Source organism: Engystomops pustulosus, chromosome 10 (assembly GCF_040894005.1).
Source record: "Engystomops pustulosus chromosome 10, aEngPut4.maternal, whole genome shotgun sequence".
Taxonomy (NCBI): Eukaryota; Metazoa; Chordata; class Amphibia; order Anura; family Leptodactylidae; genus Engystomops; species Engystomops pustulosus.
Genome location: NC_092420.1, coordinates 2,614,827 through 2,631,512, shown reverse-complemented (window position 1 = coordinate 2,631,512; position 16,686 = coordinate 2,614,827). Strand labels below are relative to the sequence as shown.

Genomic DNA, 16,686 nt, shown 5'->3' with positions numbered 1-16,686 from the left:
GGATGCCTCATCTCTCTATGTTCCTCCTGTATGGTGCACACTCTTCTGTTAGCTCTCAGGATGCCTCATCTCTCTATGTTCCTCCTGCATGGTGCACACTCTGCTGTTAGCTCTCAGCATGCCTCATCTCTCTATGTTCCTCCTGTATGGTGCACACTCTGCTGTTAGCTCTCAGGATGCCTCATCTCTCTATGTTCCTCCTGTATGGTGCACACTCTGCTGTTAGCTCTCGGGATGCCTCATCTCTCTATGTTCCTCCTGTATGGTGCACACTCTTCTGTTAGCTCTCAGGATGCCTCATCTCTCTATGTTCCTCCTGCATGGTGCACACTCTGCTGTTAGCTCTCAGGATGCCTCATCTCTCTATGTTCCTCCTGCATGGTGCACACTCTGCTGTTAGCTCTCAGGATGCCTCATCTCTCTATGTTCCTCCTGTATGGTGCACACTCTGCTGTAAGCTTTCAGGATGCCTCATCTCTCTATGTTCCTCCTGTATGTTGCACACTCTGCTGTTAGCTCTCAGGATGCCTCATCTCTCTATGTTCCTCCTGTATGTTGCACACTCTGCTGTTAGCTCTCAGGATGCCTCATCTCTCTATGTTCCTCCTGTATGGTGCACACTCTGCTGTTAGCTCTCCGGATGCCTCATCTCTCTATGTTCCTCCTGTATGGTGCACACTCTGCTGTTAGCTCTCGGGATGCCTCATCTCTCTATGTTCCTCCTGTATGGTGCACACTCTGCTGTTAGCTCTCGGGATGCCTCATCTCTCTATGTTCCTCCTGTATGGTGCACACTCTGCTGTTAGCTCTCGGGATGCCTCATCTCTCTATGTTCCTCCTGTATGGTGCACACTCTTCTGTTAGCTCTCAGGATGCCTCATCTCTCTATGTTCCTCCTGCATGGTGCACACTCTGCTGTTAGCTCTCAGGATGCCTCATCTCTCTATGTTCCTCCTGCATGGTGCACACTCTGCTGTTATCTCATAGGATGCCTCATCTCTCTATGTTCCTCCTGTATGGTGCACACTCTGCTGTAAGCTTTCAGGATGCCTCATCTCTCTATGTTCCTCCTGTATGTTGCACACTCTGCTGTTAGCTCTCAGGATGCCTCATCTCTCTATGTTCCTCCTGTATGTTGCACACTCTGCTGTTAGCTCTCGGGATGCCTCATCTCTCTATGTTCCTCCTGTATGGTGCACACTCTTCTGTTAGCTCTCAGGATGCCTCATCTCTCTATGTTCCTCCTGCATGGTGCACACTCTGCTGTTAGCTCTCAGGATGCCTCATCTCTCTATGTTCCTCCTGCATGGTGCACACTCTGCTGTTATCTCATAGGATGCCTCATCTCTCTATGTTCCTCCTGTATGGTGCACACTCTGCTGTAAGCTTTCAGGATGCCTCATCTCTCTATGTTCCTCCTGTATGTTGCACACTCTGCTGTTAGCTCTCAGGATGCCTCATCTCTCTATGTTCCTCCTGTATGGTGCACACTCTGCTGTTAGCTCTCGGGATGCCTCATCTCTCTATGTTCCTCCTGTATGGTGCACACTCTTCTGTTAGCTCTCAGGATGCCTCATCTCTCTATGTTCCTCCTGTATGGTGCACACTCTGCTGTTAGCTCTCAGGATGCCTCATCTCTCTATGTTCCTCCTGTATGGTGCACACTCTGCTGTTAGCTCTCGGGATGCCTCATCTCTCTATGTTCCTCCTGTATGGTGCACACTCTGCTGTTAGCTCTCGGGATGCCTCATCTCTCTATGTTCCTCCTGCATGGTGCACACTCTGCTGTTAGCTCTCAGGATGCCTCATCTCTCTATGTTCCTCCTGTATGGTGCACACTCTTCTGGTAGCTCTCAGGATGCCTCATCTCTCTATGTTCCTCCTGCATGGTGCACACTCTGCTGTTAGCTCTCAGGATGCCTCATCTCTCTATGTTCCTCCTGCATGGTGCACACTCTGCTGTTAGCTCTCAGGATGCCTCATCTCTCTATGTTCCTCCTGCATGGTGCACACTCTGCTGTTAGCTCTCAGCATGCCTCATCTCTCTATGTTCCTCCTGTATGGTGCACACTCTGCTGTTAGCTCTCAGGATGCCTCATCTCTCTATGTTCCTCCTGTATGGTGCACACTCTGCTGTTAGCTCTCGGGATGCCTCATCTCTCTATGTTCCTCCTGTATGGTGCACACTCTTCTGTTAGCTCTCAGGATGCCTCATCTCTCTATGTTCCTCCTGCATGGTGCACACTCTGCTGTTAGCTCTCAGGATGCCTCATCTCTCTATGTTCCTCCTGCATGGTGCACACTCTGCTGTTAGCTCTCAGGATGCCTCATCTCTCTATGTTCCTCCTGTATGGTGCACACTCTGCTGTAAGCTTTCAGGATGCCTCATCTCTCTATGTTCCTCCTGTATGTTGCACACTCTGCTGTTAGCTCTCAGGATGCCTCATCTCTCTATGTTCCTCCTGTATGTTGCACACTCTGCTGTTAGCTCTCAGGATGCCTCATCTCTCTATGTTCCTCCTGTATGGTGCACACTCTGCTGTTAGCTCTCCGGATGCCTCATCTCTCTATGTTCCTCCTGTATGGTGCACACTCTGCTGTTAGCTCTCGGGATGCCTCATCTCTCTATGTTCCTCCTGTATGGTGCACACTCTGCTGTTAGCTCTCGGGATGCCTCATCTCTCTATGTTCCTCCTGTATGGTGCACACTCTGCTGTTAGCTCTCGGGATGCCTCATCTCTCTATGTTCCTCCTGTATGGTGCACACTCTTCTGTTAGCTCTCAGGATGCCTCATCTCTCTATGTTCCTCCTGCATGGTGCACACTCTGCTGTTAGCTCTCAGGATGCCTCATCTCTCTATGTTCCTCTTGCATGGTGCACACTCTGCTGTTATCTCATAGGATGCCTCATCTCTCTATGTTCCTCCTGTATGGTGCACACTCTGCTGTAAGCTTTCAGGATGCCTCATCTCTCTATGTTCCTCCTGTATGTTGCACACTCTGCTGTTAGCTCTCAGGATGCCTCATCTCTCTATGTTCCTCCTGTATGTTGCACACTCTGCTGTTAGCTCTCAGGATGCCTCATCTCTCTATGTTCCTCCTGTATGTTGCACACTCTGCTGTTAGCTCTCCGGATGCCTCATCTCTCTATGTTCCTCCTGTATGGTGCACACTCTGCTGTTAGCTCTCGGGATGCCTCATCTCTCTATGTTCCTCCTGTATGGTGCACACTCTGCTGTTAGCTCTCAGGATGCCTCATCTCTCTATGTTCCTCCTGTATGGTGCACACTCTGCTGTTAGCTCTCAGGATGCCTCATCTCTCTATGTTCCTCCTGTATGGTGCACACTCTGCTGTTAGCTCTCAGGATGCCTCATCTCTCTATGTTCCTCCTGTATGGTGCACACTCTGCTGTTAGCTCTCAGGATGCCTCATCTCTCTATGTTCCTCCTGTATGTTGCACACTCTGCTGTTAGCTCTCGGGATGCCTCATCTCTCTATGTTCCTCCTGTATGGTGCACACTCTGCTGTTAGCTCTCAGGATGCCTCATCTCTCTATGTTCCTCCTGTATGGTGCACACTCTGCTGTTAGCTCTCAGGATGCCTCGTCTCTCTATGTTCCTCCTGTATGGTGCACACTCTGCTGTTAGCTCTCAGGATGCCTCATCTCTCTATGTTCCTCCTGTATGGTGCACACTCTGCTGTTAGCTCTCAGGATGCCTCATCTCTCTATGTTCCTTTTGTATGGTGCACACTCTGCTGTTAGCTCTCAGGATGCCTCATCTCTGTGCCTCCATAGTCGTCTTCTCACTTTTGCTATGGCTTTTTCCAGATTTCTGAGCAGTTCCGGGTCATTAGTCGCAAACTGTATGAGAAGCCGAATAGTGTGGAAGAGCTGACTGAGCTGCGGGAGTGGATGAAGGGGATCCCAGAGCAGATGAAGTCTCTGGAGGTGAGACGCCTCCTCCTATGTGTATGATATGGAGCCCCTGCACCATACAGCGCCCCACCCAAACTCCACCCGTGCACCGCGTCTTCCCTGCCCCATTCACTCGTTTTCTCATTTTAGGAACAAATAGCCAAAGTAGTGGGTGACTACGAGGTCATGGATGACTTCCTCTACAGCTTGTCCCAGGACGACTTCAATGCCAAGTGAGTGCACAAGTCCATACAATCTCTCTCTCTTGCAAACAAAGGATCTCATTGGACGTCCCCTTATTCCTCCATGGGTAGGTGGTCCATCATTGCCTGGCCCCATAAGATATTGACAACCATGGAAACCATCCGGGAGCAGCACCTGGAGGACGAGGAGAGGTTCCGGAAGATCCAGGTTATGGATCAGAACAATTTCCTGGAGAAACTGGACACCTTGCAGGTCAGTATATCACCTAAGATTTGGGTTGATCTGCTCCCTACAACGAGCTGCTGCTGACCCCGTCATGTTGGGATGATGGGAGATCTTTTTGCTCATCTCATGGTGTATTCTGTATATGTTATAACATTTTTAGACTAATTTCTTCTTGATATTATCCCTAGATGGTTGTCGCTGGCTTCTCCACCCACGTCGAAATAAATCGCGCTCACGAAATCGCCAACGAGGTGCGAAGGGTTCACAAGCAGCTGAAAGAGTCTCAGCAGCTGGCGCAGCTCTACAACACCAGGGAGCGGCTCTTTGGCCTCCCAGTCACCAATGTAAGTGTCACCTCTCATTATCATCTTAAATTGTAAGCTCCACCCATAGGAGGGCGACCGCCATATGATCTCTATGTCCACAATCTTTCTTCCATGTCGGACAGTATGACAAGCTCTTGAGACTGGTGAAGGAATTCCAGCCTTTCCGGGACCTGTGGACCACCGTCTCTGACTGGATGCGATGGTACGAGAGCTGGATGAATGACCCCCTTTCCACCATTGATGCCGAGCAGCTGGAAAAGAACGTGATGGAGGCTTACAAAAACATGCACAAGTGTGTCAAACATTTCCGAGACATCCCAGGTGGGTTCACAGAGCGGATCTCCACCTGTGGAGCTGCTTTATCTAATATCCTTTTGCTTGTTGTAAAAGTTGCAGGGTGGTGGAATTCCCATTGCCTCTCGCTTCTGTTACCCGGAGAAAGAATGTGATCAAAAATCAGCGCTACATATCTGCATTCCCATTGGCCCCAGGGTGTGACTTTCCATGGTTCTGTAGGCATCTTCTGTCGTGACACCTTTCTTTCTTTCTTCCTTCCGTCTGCAGCGTGCCAGGAGGTGGCCCAGGACATCAAAGGGCGCATTGAAGAGTTTAAGCCCTACATCCCCTTAATACAAGGCCTGAGGAACCCCGGGATGAGGAATCGGCACTGGGAGATATTATCCGAGCAGATAAAGATTAACGTCAAACCCAAGTCCAACTTGACCTTCACCCGCTGCCTGGAGATGAAGCTCCAGGACCACATCGAGAGCATCGCTAAAGTGGCGGAGATTGCAGGGAAGGAATTCTCCATCGAGCAGGTGATGGGATCTCCCTGTGCTGACGTCACTCTCCTCTGTGCATCGATGATCGTGTAACACAACTTCTTTTTCAGGCTCTGGACAAGATGGAGGGTGAATGGTCTTCTGTACTCTTCAATATCCTGCCCTACAAAGAGACCGGGACGTTTATCCTGAAGAGCCCAGAAGAAGCCTCTCAGTTGTTAGATGACCACATTGTTATGACCCAGAGCATGTCCTTCTCTCCCTACAAGAAGCCCTTCGAGGAGCGCATCAGCACCTGGGAGAGCAAACTCCGCCTGACCCAGGTGACGTATGAGGCTCCAATGGGCCCGACTATGAGGCAGATTACTTATAGTACATACACACAATTTACTTATCTGCTCCCCAGTGGCTTCTGAAGATTGTGGTGGAATCTTAAACACAGAAGGACCTCACCATGATCTGAGTTTTCCAAGTTTTCTTGGCCCGGGCCTGATGACATCCTCATATCCCATCCTGATTCCCAATATCCCCTTTCTGCTCCCCTCAGGATGTCTTGGAGGAGTGGCTCACCTGCCAGCGCTCCTGGCTCTATCTAGAACCAATATTCAGCTCTGACGACATCAACAGACAGCTGCCGGTGGAGAGTAAGCGTTATCAGACCATGGAGAGGACCTGGAGGAAGATCATGCGCAATGCCGAGGAGAATAAACAGGTATGAGGGGGAGCTGGAGCATCTCCATATGAGCCATGGGCTGGTAAGGTGTGAGAGATTGTGTGTAGACATCTCTGGAGACATGAGCCGAGACTCTTCTTTCTGCCAGGTCATTTCCTTGTGCCCAGATCCTCGTCTCCTGGAAAGTCTGAGAGAATGCAACAAGCTGCTGGAATTGGTGCAGAAAGGACTCAGTGAATACCTGGAGACCAAGAGGGGAGCGTTCCCCAGGTAAGAAGCTACAAGTGGTGAGGGTCCGATTACAAGCCTGGGTATTACACTAAGCATCAGGCTGAATACATGGTATTATACTGAGCCTCTTGCAGAGGGTCTGAGGATCAGGCATGTATCCATGTTTAGAGGTTGAGGACTGCGGTGAGGGTCTGAGCACCACCAGAGATATGATGAATAGATGTATTAGGCCAAGTCCTCGGTGACGCTGACATCTTTGCCTCCTTTAGGTTCTACTTCCTTTCTGATGATGAACTGCTGGAGATCTTGTCCCAAACTAAGGATCCCACCGCCGTGCAGCCGCACTTACGCAAGTGCTTTGAGAATATTGCCCGGGTGAGACCAAGGATCTACAATCTGATTATTTTGCAGTGATTGTCACTTTGTGGAGCACATAGTAGCTGGATATGATCAGTAATGTTTGGGTTCCTACATGATGGAAATGGCTTGTGTTGTGGCAGACGTCTCCTCACCTCCTCACTTCTTCTTCCAGCTATTGTTCCAGCCCGATCTCCAGATCACCCACATGTACTCCGCTGAGGGAGAGGAGGTGCAGCTCTCCAGAGCCATCTACCCAACAGGCAATGTGGAGGACTGGTTACTGGAGGTGGAGAAGGTGATGAAGGCCAGCGTGCGGGATTACATAGAGAGGTCTATAAAGGTTTATCCTGAGGTATAACCTGCAGGGGCTCCTCTGGTCCTCCTTGTCTTCTGGTCCTCCATGGTGACCACAGCTAATTCTCAGCATCTTATTTCCAGACTCCTCGCTCAGAATGGGTGATGAACTGGCCAGGTCAGGTCACCATAGCCGGGTGTCAGACATTTTGGACCAAGGAAGTGTCTGAGGCTCTGGAGGCTGGAGATCTGTCCAATAGGCTCTTCCCACAGCTGGAGGCTCAGGTTAGTGGTGGCCTCACACTGGTCCCATGCACACTGATATATCGGGGAATATACATCCATCTATGACCTGAACCAGGGGCATTTTACATTCCTCCGGTGACAGGATGGTCATTAATGATGGTCTCTCCCTGCAGCTCAGTGACCTCGTGGCTCTGGTCCGGGGTAAGCTGTCTCGCATGCAGCGCTCCATCCTCTCGGCCCTCATTGTGATTGAGGTCCATGCCAAAGATGTCGCCGCTCGACTGATTGAGGAGAACGTCAATGGCGTCAATGACTTTGAGTGGATATCCCAGCTCCGGTAGGGACACACACTAGAAATCTTGTTACTTGCTCTGTCCAGGGTCTTGGATCAGTATAATAGCGTGGAAACTTCCCCAATGCTCTCTCTATTATCTTGCAGGTATTACTGGAGCCGGGATGACCTCTATGTAAGAGCCGTCAATGCCGAATTCCTTTACGGCTATGAATATCTTGGAAACACGGGGCGCCTGGTCATAACACCGCTGACTGATAGGTACATGCACCTTGTAGTACAGAGGAGATCCTACTACCCAAGGGCAGAACAATAATCCGCTGTCCCGTTGTCATTGTAGGTGCTACCTGACACTCACAGGGGCCCTACATTTAAAGTTTGGGGGTGCCCCTGCTGGACCCGCTGGAACAGGGAAGACGGAGACCACAAAGGATCTGGGTAAAGCCCTCGCAATCCAAACCGTTGTGTTCAACTGCTCCGACCAGCTGGACTTCATGGCCATGGGCAAGTTCTTCAAGGGATTAGCCAGGTGTGTCTTGTGTTACACGGGAGCAGGGGGTCTCATTGTACCAGCCTTACCCTGTGCATGCCAACCTTCTCCTGTCCGCCTGCAGCTCTGGAGCCTGGGCCTGTTTTGATGAATTCAACCGAATCGATATCGAGGTTCTTTCTGTGGTCGCCCAACAAATTACCACAATCCAGAAGGCTCAGCAGCAACGAGTAAGAGTCTCCAGAACCTCAGACGTGGTCTCCAACCTGTGGCTAAACTACAACTCCCAGCATGCCCAGGCTGCAGGCCACTGCTCAGATCAGGGACTCTGCATTCACCTCATGCTTTCCTCATCCAGGTGGAGCGCTTCATGTTTGAGGGTGTGGAGATCCCGCTGGTCGCTACCTGCGCTGTTTTCATCACCATGAATCCTGGCTATGCCGGTCGTACAGAATTACCGGATAACCTGAAGGTGGCGCCACGCTCTTCCCTCCGGGGTCTATGGGATGCCTCTGTCTATGGAAGCTGTTATCATCTGTCTGCCTTCCCTCTAGGCCCTATTCCGTCCCGTGGCGATGATGGTGCCAGATTACGCCATGATTGCTGAGATCTCATTGTATTCATTCGGATTTAACAACGCCAAGATCCTAGCGAAGAAGATTACGACAACCTTCAAGCTTTCGTCTGAACAGCTGAGTTCCCAGGTGACCTATTACCCTGTTGTACGAGTTTCTAATACACTCGTTCAGATCTCTGCTTGCTTTAGTGAATGAAAACTTTGTTCTTTGCAGGAAACAAATCTCCTACTTCTCACAGCTGAGGGTTTGCTACAATTCTGTGTAGTCTGATCAATGCCATAGACTCCTTTCTGCTAACAGATTGTTGCAAATTCCAGGTTCTGTGATGCAAACCCTCAGCTGTCAGATGTATCCGGTCTGGGCAGTGTTGTAGCCTTTGAACGCATTTCCATTCACTGACAGCAAGTAAATGTCGTGAAAGTTTGTCTATTTCCATCTTTTCTCTATCTTCCTGCTCATATTGACCGCAGACTCGCTCTCTTGCAGGATCACTACGATTTTGGGATGAGAGCCGTAAAAACCGTCATTTCTGCTGCCGGAAACCTGAAACGAGAGAATCCGACCATGAATGAGGTGACGCTGTAATTATTATGTTTGAGCCACGTGCACTTGATTTTTTTTTCTGCAAAAAATATCACAGTGTGAGATGGTCTGCAGGATGCTGGGGGATATGGCAGCCTGTGATGGCCTGATCCATGTAGACTGCCATAACCTGCACTCAGCGTGACTCTTCCTGTAGCACAGGGTGAGATGGTCTGCAGGATGCTGGGGGATATGGCAGCCTGTGATGGCCTGATCCATGTAGACTGCCATAACCTGCACTCAGCCTGACTCTTCCTGTAGCACAAGGTGAGATGGTCTGCAGGATGCTGGGGGTTATGGCAGCCTGTGATGGCCTGATCCATGTAGATTGCCATAACCTGCACTCAGCGTGACTCTTCCTGTAGCACAGGGTGAGATGGTCTGCAGGATGCTGGGGGTTATGGCAGCCTGTGATGTCCTGATCCATGTAGACTGCCATAACCTGCACTCAGCGTGACTCTTCCTGTAGCACAGGGTGAGATGGTCTGCAGGATGCAGGGGGTTATGGCAGCCTGTGATGTCCTGATCCATGTAGATTGCCATAACCTGCACTCAGCGTGACTCTTCCTGTAGCACAGGGTGAGATGGTCTGCAGGATGCTGGGGGTTATGGCAGCCTGTGATGTCCTGATCCATGTAGACTGCCATAACCTGCACTCAGCGTGACTCTTTCTGTAGCACAGGGTGAGATGGTCTGCAGGATGCTGGGGGATATGGCAGCCTGTGATGGCCTGATCCATATAGACTGCCATAACCTGCACTCTGCCTGACTCTTCCTGTAGCACAGGGTGAGATGGTCTGCAGGATGCTGGGGGTTATGGCAGCCTGTGATGGCCTGATCCATGTAGACTGCCATAACCTGCACTCAGCCTGACTCTTCCTGTAGCACAGGGTGAGATGCTCTGCAGGATGCAGGGGGATATGGCAGCCTGTGATGGCCTGATCCATATAGACTGCCATAACCTGCACTCAGCGTGACTCTTCCTGTAGCACAGGGTGAGATGGTCTGCAGGATGCAGGGGGTTATGGCAGCCTGTGATGGCCTGATCCATGTAGACTGCCATAACCTGCACTCAGCGTGACTCTTCCTGTAGCACAGGGTGAGATGCTCTGCAGGATGCTGGGGGTTATGGCAGCCTGTGATGGCCTGATCCATGTAGACTGCCATAACCTGCACTCAGCGTGACTCTTCCTGTAGCACAGGGTGAGATGGTCTGCAGGATGCTGGGGGTTATGGCAGCCTGTGATGGCCCGATCCATGTAGACTGCCATAACCTGCACTCAGCGTGACTCTTCCTGTAGCACAGGGTGAGATGGTCTGCAGGATGCAGGGGGTTATGGCAGCCTGTGATGGCCTGATCCATGTAGACTGCCATAACCTGCACTCAGCGTGACTCTTCCTGTAGCACAGGGTGAGATGCTCTGCAGGATGCTGGGGGTTATGGCAGCCTGTGATGGCCTGATCCATGTAGACTGCCATAACCTGCACTCAGCGTGACTCTTCCTGTAGCACAGGGTGAGATGGTCTGCAGGATGCTGGGGGTTATGGCAGCCTGTGATGGCCCGATCCATGTAGACTGCCATAACCTGCACTCAGCCTGACTCTTCCTGTAGCACAGGGTGAGATGGTCTGCAGGATGCTGGGGGTTATGGCAGCCTGTGATGTCCTGATCCATGTAGACTGCCATAACCTGTACTCAGCCTGACTCTTCCTGTAGCACAGGGTGAGATGCTCTGCAGGATGCTGGGGGTTATGGCAGCCTGTGATGGCCTGATCCATGTAGACTGCCATAACCTGCACTCAGCGTGACTCTTCCTGTAGCACAGGGTGAGATGCTCTGCAGGATGCTGGGGGTTATGGCAGCATGTGATGGCCTGATCCATGTAGACTGCCATAACCTGCACTCAGCGTGACTCTTCCTGTAGCACAGGGTGAGATGGTCTGCAGGATGCTGGGGGTTATGGCAGCCTGTGATGGCCTGATCCATGTAGACTGCCATAACCTGCACTCAGCGTGACTCTTCCTGTAGCACAGGGTGAGATGCTCTGCAGGATGCAGGGGGTTATGGCAGCCTGTGATGGCCCGATCCATGTAGACTGCCATAACCTGCACTCAGCGTGACTCTTCCTGTAGCACAGGGTGAGATGCTCTGCAGGATGCAGGGGGTTATGGCAGCCTGTGATGGCCTGATCCATGTAGACTGCCATAACCTGCACTCAGCCTGACTCTTCCTGTAGCACAGAATATCACAGTGTGAGATGCTCTGCAGGATGCAGGGGGTTATGGCAGCCTGTGATGGCCTGATCCATGTAGACTGCCATAACCTGCACTCAGCCTGACTCTTCCTGTAGCACAGGGTGAGATGCTCTGCAGGATGCTGGGGGTTATGGCAGCCTGTGATGGCCTGATCCATGTAGACTGCCATAACCTGCACTCAGCCTGACTCTTCCTGTAGCACAGGGTGAGATGCTCTGCAGGATGCTGGGGGATATGGCAGCCTGTGATGGCCTGATCCATGTAGACTGCCATAACCTGCACTCAGCGTGACTCTTCCTGTAGCACAGGGTGAGATGCTCTGCAGGATGCTGGGGGTTATGGCAGCATGTGATGGCCTGATCCATGTAGACTGCCATAACCTGCACTCAGCCTGACTCTTCCTGTAGCACAGGGTGAGATGGTCTGCAGGATGCTGGGGGTTATGGCAGCCTGTGATGGCCTGATCCATGTAGACTGCCATAACCTGCACTCAGCCTGACTCTTCCTGTAGCACAGGGTGAGATGGTCTGCAGGATGCTGGGGGTTATGGCAGCCTGTGATGGCCTGATCCATGTAGACTGCCATAACCTGCACTCAGCGTGACTCTTCCTGTAGCACAGGGTGAGATGCTCTGCAGGATGCTGGGGGTTATGGCAGCCTGTGATGGCCTGATCCATGTAGACTGCCATAACCTGCACTCAGCCTGACTCTTCCTGTAGCACAGGGTGAGATGCTCTGCAGGATGCTGGGGGTTATGGCAGCCTGTGATGGCCTGATCCATGTAGACTGCCATAACCTGCACTCAGCCTGACTCTTCCTGTAGCACAGGGTGAGATGCTCTGCAGGATGCAGGGGGTTATGGCAGCCTGTGATGGCCCGATCCATGTAGACTGCCATAACCTGCACTCAGCCTGACTCTTCCTGTAGCACAGGGTGAGATGCTCTGCAGGATGCTGGGGGTTATGGCAGCCTGTGATGGCCTGATCCATGTAGACTGCCATAACCTGCACTCAGCGTGACTCTTCCTGTAGCACAGAATATCACAGGGTGAGATGGTCTGCAGGATGCAGGGGGTTATGGCAGCCTGTGATGGCCTGATCCAAGTAGACTGCCATAACCTGCACTCAGCGTGACTCTTCCTGTAGCACAGGGTGAGATGCTCTGCAGGATGCTGGGGGTTATGGCAGCCTGTGATGGCCTGATCCATGAAGACTGCCATAACCTGCACTCAGCGTGACTCTTCCTGTAGCACAGTGTGAGATGCTCTGCAGGATGCAGGGGGTTATGGCAGCCTGTGATGGCCTGATCCATATAGACTGCCATAACCTGCACTCAGCGTGACTCTTCCTGTAGCACAGGGTGAGATGCTCTGCAGGATGCTGGGGGTTATGGCAGCCTGTGATGGCCTGATCCATATAGACTGCCATAACCTGCACTCAGCCTGACTCTTCCTGTAGCACAGGGTGAGATGGTCTGCAGGATGCAGGGGGTTATGGCAGCCTGTGATGTCCTGATCCATGTAGATTGCCATAACCTGCACTCAGCCTGACTCTTCCTGTAGCACAGGGTGAGATGGTCTGCAGGATGCTGGGGGTTATGGCAGCCTGTGATGTCCTGATCCATGTAGATTGCCATAACCTGCACTCAGCCTGACTCCTCCTGTAGCACAGGGTGAGATGGTCTGCAGGATGCTGGGGGTTATGGCAGCCTGTGATGGCCTGATCCATGTAGACTGCCATAACCTGCACTCAGCGTGACTCTTCCTGTAGCACAGGGTGAGATGCTCTGCAGGATGCAGGGGGATATGGCAGCCTGTGATGGCCTGATCCATGTAGACTGCCATAACCTGCACTCAGCGTGACTCTTCCTGTAGCACAGGGTGAGATGGTCTGCAGGATGCAGGGGGTTATGGCAGCCTGTGATGGCCCGATCCATACAGAATACAGACTATACTCAGCGTGACTCTTCCTGTAGCAGGAATCTTCCCTCCTCCTTCCCTCTATTATTACATTCTTCATGAAACTAATGTCACATTTTGGGGTCTCTGCAGGAACTTATCTGCCTCCGAGCCATCCGAGATGTCAATGTTCCCAAGTTCCTCCAAGATGACCTGAAGCTCTTCAGTGGGATCGTGTCTGACCTCTTCCCAAGGATTGAGGAGGAACCCATTGACTATGGCAGCTTGGAGGAGGCCATCCGGAAGACCTGCACCCAGAGAAACCTAAAGGATGTGGATGGTGAGACAATATCAAGACAATATCCTGTAGACAATATGTCCGTGTTATCAGCCATATCTGCGTCCACCCTGTACAGTTATATCATTGCTTATCTTCTTCTATCAGGATTTGTGACCAAGTGCATCCAGCTCTATGAGACCACCGTGGTGCGACACGGCCTGATGCTTGTGGGACCGACAGGTTCAGGAAAGTCAGAGGTTTGTGGAAGCCATATGTATTATATATTATATATATAGTAGGAGTGACCCTATATATAGGGGCAGGGCTTATGCGTCAGTCCTGTCTCCACAGTGCTACAAGGTCCTGGCAGCTGCTATGTCATCCCTTAAAGGTCTCCCGTCGGTCAGTGGAGGGACCTACGAGACCGTTCACTACTATGTCTTAAATCCCAAGTCTATCACTATGGGTCAGCTGTATGGAGAGTTCGACCTTCTCACCCATGAATGGTAAAACCATGGCTTCCATCACAGATTATTGTGTCTCCCTCTCAATGTCTCTGTGAACATGCTCTTGGTTTTCTGTACTGACTATGTAGGACAGACGGGATCCTCTCATCGCTTATCCGAGGTGGCGCCTCGTCCTCAGATCCGGACAAGAAGTGGTACATGTTCGATGGCCCCGTGGACGCAGTCTGGATTGAAAACATGAACACGGTGCTGGATGACAATAAGAAGCTGTGTCTGAGCTCGGGAGAGATCATCAAGCTCACAGAGGTGACCCCAAAATACTTAGAGGTGAAGAACTGTCTCCATGTATTGGCAGATGTGCTGACAGATCATCGTCTTCTTCTTTAGGCCATGACCATGATGTTTGAGGTGCAAGATCTGGCTGTGGCGTCCCCGGCCACCGTCTCCCGCTGTGGTATGGTCTATCTGGAGCCCAGTATTCTCGGACTCGCCCCATTTACTGAATGCTGGCTCCGGCGTCTTCCCTCTGTCTTGACACCATATGCAGAGCAGCTCAAGTCTTTGTTCTCGCGCTTCCTTCAGGTAAAAATCATTGTTGTTGTCAATTGCACCTCAACTTCTGCAAGTTTCCTTAACAGGTAGGTTAACCGGAATGTGCCCCAGTCTCTGGTTCTTCCCCTTATAGATGCAGGCTTCATTCTGCACTTAGTCACTGAGCCAGTCCCTGGTCTCCGCTCTGTCTGAATGAACGGCATGTGATTCCCGAGTCCAGATTATCCTTCAGTGGTGTTATGCACCTAACATCACCATTGCTGGTCACCAGAAGAACCTGACGACCCCTTTAAATTGCATTTCTTGCATTGACTTTATACAACATCAGTCAATGTAAACTTCAGAGCTACAGTGTAATATATGGGTGGAAAGATTTCAGAATTTGGACAACCTAGGACCCTCCGAGACATTGATCATAGCTGTAGCCAGTGATCTGGGTTCCATCAGTCATCTAACGTCCCATCCCTCGTCTTCAGGACTCCATCCAGTTTGTACATCGTTCAGTGAAGGAAGTTGTGGCCTCCACCTCCAGTAACCTGGTGATGAGTCTCCTGAAGCTGCTTGAGTGTTTCTTCCAACCTTTCATTCCAAAAGAGGTAAAGCCATTGCCGGTATCTGACACTCACCGAGATAATGTCCCTTCAAGGAGAGTGGAAATGTGTGACCTAAATCTCCTTTATCTATCCAAACATTATAACTTGTATAACATTGGGATATTCATCTACTTCTGCAGGGAGAGAGGATGATCCCCCAGGAGAAGCTGCAGCGCCTCGGGGAGCTGGTGGAGAGCTGGTTCATCTTCTCATTGATCTGGAGCGTGGGAATCACCGGGGACTCCGATGGTCGTGTCCTGTTCAGCAAATATTTGAGGGACAAGATGATCGCTGAAAAGGTAACACTCTGCAGCCTGTACTGTACCCAATGCCCTCAGCCCCCCTGTGATAGGTGCAATGGGTCTCCAAACTACCAGATGCTTCTTAATGGTGGCTTCTGTGTGCATCTTCATTACAAGTCGTCATACATGTACAACATCTACATTACAAGACCTCGCATCAGGCTCTGGGACAAGTAGTATTATCCCATTTCTACACCCGCCCCACCCCAGCTTTATCCAATGTTCATGGACATCTATCCCATTCCACCTGCATTGTACAGCGTCTTCCACGTCTGTTAATCTCTATATAGGTGACAATACTCCTCCCAGAAGACGGTCTGGTCTATGACTACGTGCTGGACGATGCAGGGATAAGCAGTGTAGCGGAGGAGGACGATGAGGATACAAAGAGAAAGGTGAGGCCTCTGTGACCCTATGACTGCTGGAGCCACCGTGTGATTCCTTCTTATTACCTGGGTGCTCCACTTCCAGGTGCGCTGGGTGAACTGGATGGAGTCCTCTGCTCCGTTCTCCATTGCTCCTGACACCAGCTATGCGGACATCATTGTACCGACACTGGACACTGTACGAATGTCTCATCTACTGGGGATGCTGCTGACCAACAAGAGGCCGGTGAGTCCAGTGAGGCCATTATAAGAACACCCGTGTGGCTGTAGCTGTGTCTGGACCTATATTGTATCGTGTCTACAGGTCCTGTGCGTGGGTCCTACAGGGACTGGGAAGACATTGACCATCTCTGATAAACTGCTGAAGAACATGCCGCAGGAATACATCAGTAACTTCCTCATGTTCTCTGCCCGAACCTCGGCCAACCAAACGCAAGATCTGATCGACAGCAAACTGGACAAGAGGCAAGAGGAGTCTCTGGGGCGATTATAAGTAGGAGGGGCAATTAATATGCAGAATGGGGTCATGGATTGCATCTTTTACTATATTATAGGAGGAAGGGGGTTTTCGGACCCCCCCTAGGGCGCTACTTTATCTTCTTCATTGATGACATGAACATGCCAGCCCTGGAGACATATGGAGCACAGCCACCTATCGAGCTGCTGAGGCAGTGGATGGACTACGGGGGATGGTATGACCGCAAGCAAATAGGTAAGGACCCACCATACATGTCCTCCACACATGGACCGAGG

The 16,686-nt window shown here is 51.1% G+C and overlaps 1 protein-coding gene across 1 annotated transcript in view; it reads left to right on the top strand.

Moving 5' to 3' along the window:
* The window catches only part of DNAH1 (dynein axonemal heavy chain 1), a 57,351-nt gene that overhangs the window by 29,544 nt on the left and 11,121 nt on the right, over positions 1-16,686 (top strand). The window contains exons 15-44 of the mRNA XM_072127938.1: positions 3,831-3,950; positions 4,068-4,150; positions 4,232-4,373; positions 4,535-4,690; positions 4,795-4,993; positions 5,237-5,490; positions 5,565-5,777; positions 6,002-6,166; positions 6,276-6,397; positions 6,628-6,733; positions 6,891-7,070; positions 7,157-7,297; positions 7,432-7,595; positions 7,698-7,811; positions 7,891-8,079; positions 8,165-8,270; positions 8,399-8,512; positions 8,595-8,744; positions 9,105-9,191; positions 13,507-13,693; positions 13,799-13,890; positions 13,985-14,139; positions 14,229-14,406; positions 14,488-14,682; positions 15,129-15,248; positions 15,386-15,544; positions 15,838-15,942; positions 16,019-16,159; positions 16,238-16,398; positions 16,488-16,645. Of these exons, the coding sequence (XP_071984039.1) occupies positions 3,831-3,950; positions 4,068-4,150; positions 4,232-4,373; positions 4,535-4,690; positions 4,795-4,993; positions 5,237-5,490; positions 5,565-5,777; positions 6,002-6,166; positions 6,276-6,397; positions 6,628-6,733; positions 6,891-7,070; positions 7,157-7,297; positions 7,432-7,595; positions 7,698-7,811; positions 7,891-8,079; positions 8,165-8,270; positions 8,399-8,512; positions 8,595-8,744; positions 9,105-9,191; positions 13,507-13,693; positions 13,799-13,890; positions 13,985-14,139; positions 14,229-14,406; positions 14,488-14,682; positions 15,129-15,248; positions 15,386-15,544; positions 15,838-15,942; positions 16,019-16,159; positions 16,238-16,398; positions 16,488-16,645 (4,456 nt within the window). The remainder of the gene's footprint in view (positions 1-3,830; positions 3,951-4,067; positions 4,151-4,231; positions 4,374-4,534; positions 4,691-4,794; positions 4,994-5,236; positions 5,491-5,564; positions 5,778-6,001; positions 6,167-6,275; positions 6,398-6,627; positions 6,734-6,890; positions 7,071-7,156; positions 7,298-7,431; positions 7,596-7,697; positions 7,812-7,890; positions 8,080-8,164; positions 8,271-8,398; positions 8,513-8,594; positions 8,745-9,104; positions 9,192-13,506; positions 13,694-13,798; positions 13,891-13,984; positions 14,140-14,228; positions 14,407-14,487; positions 14,683-15,128; positions 15,249-15,385; positions 15,545-15,837; positions 15,943-16,018; positions 16,160-16,237; positions 16,399-16,487; positions 16,646-16,686) is intronic.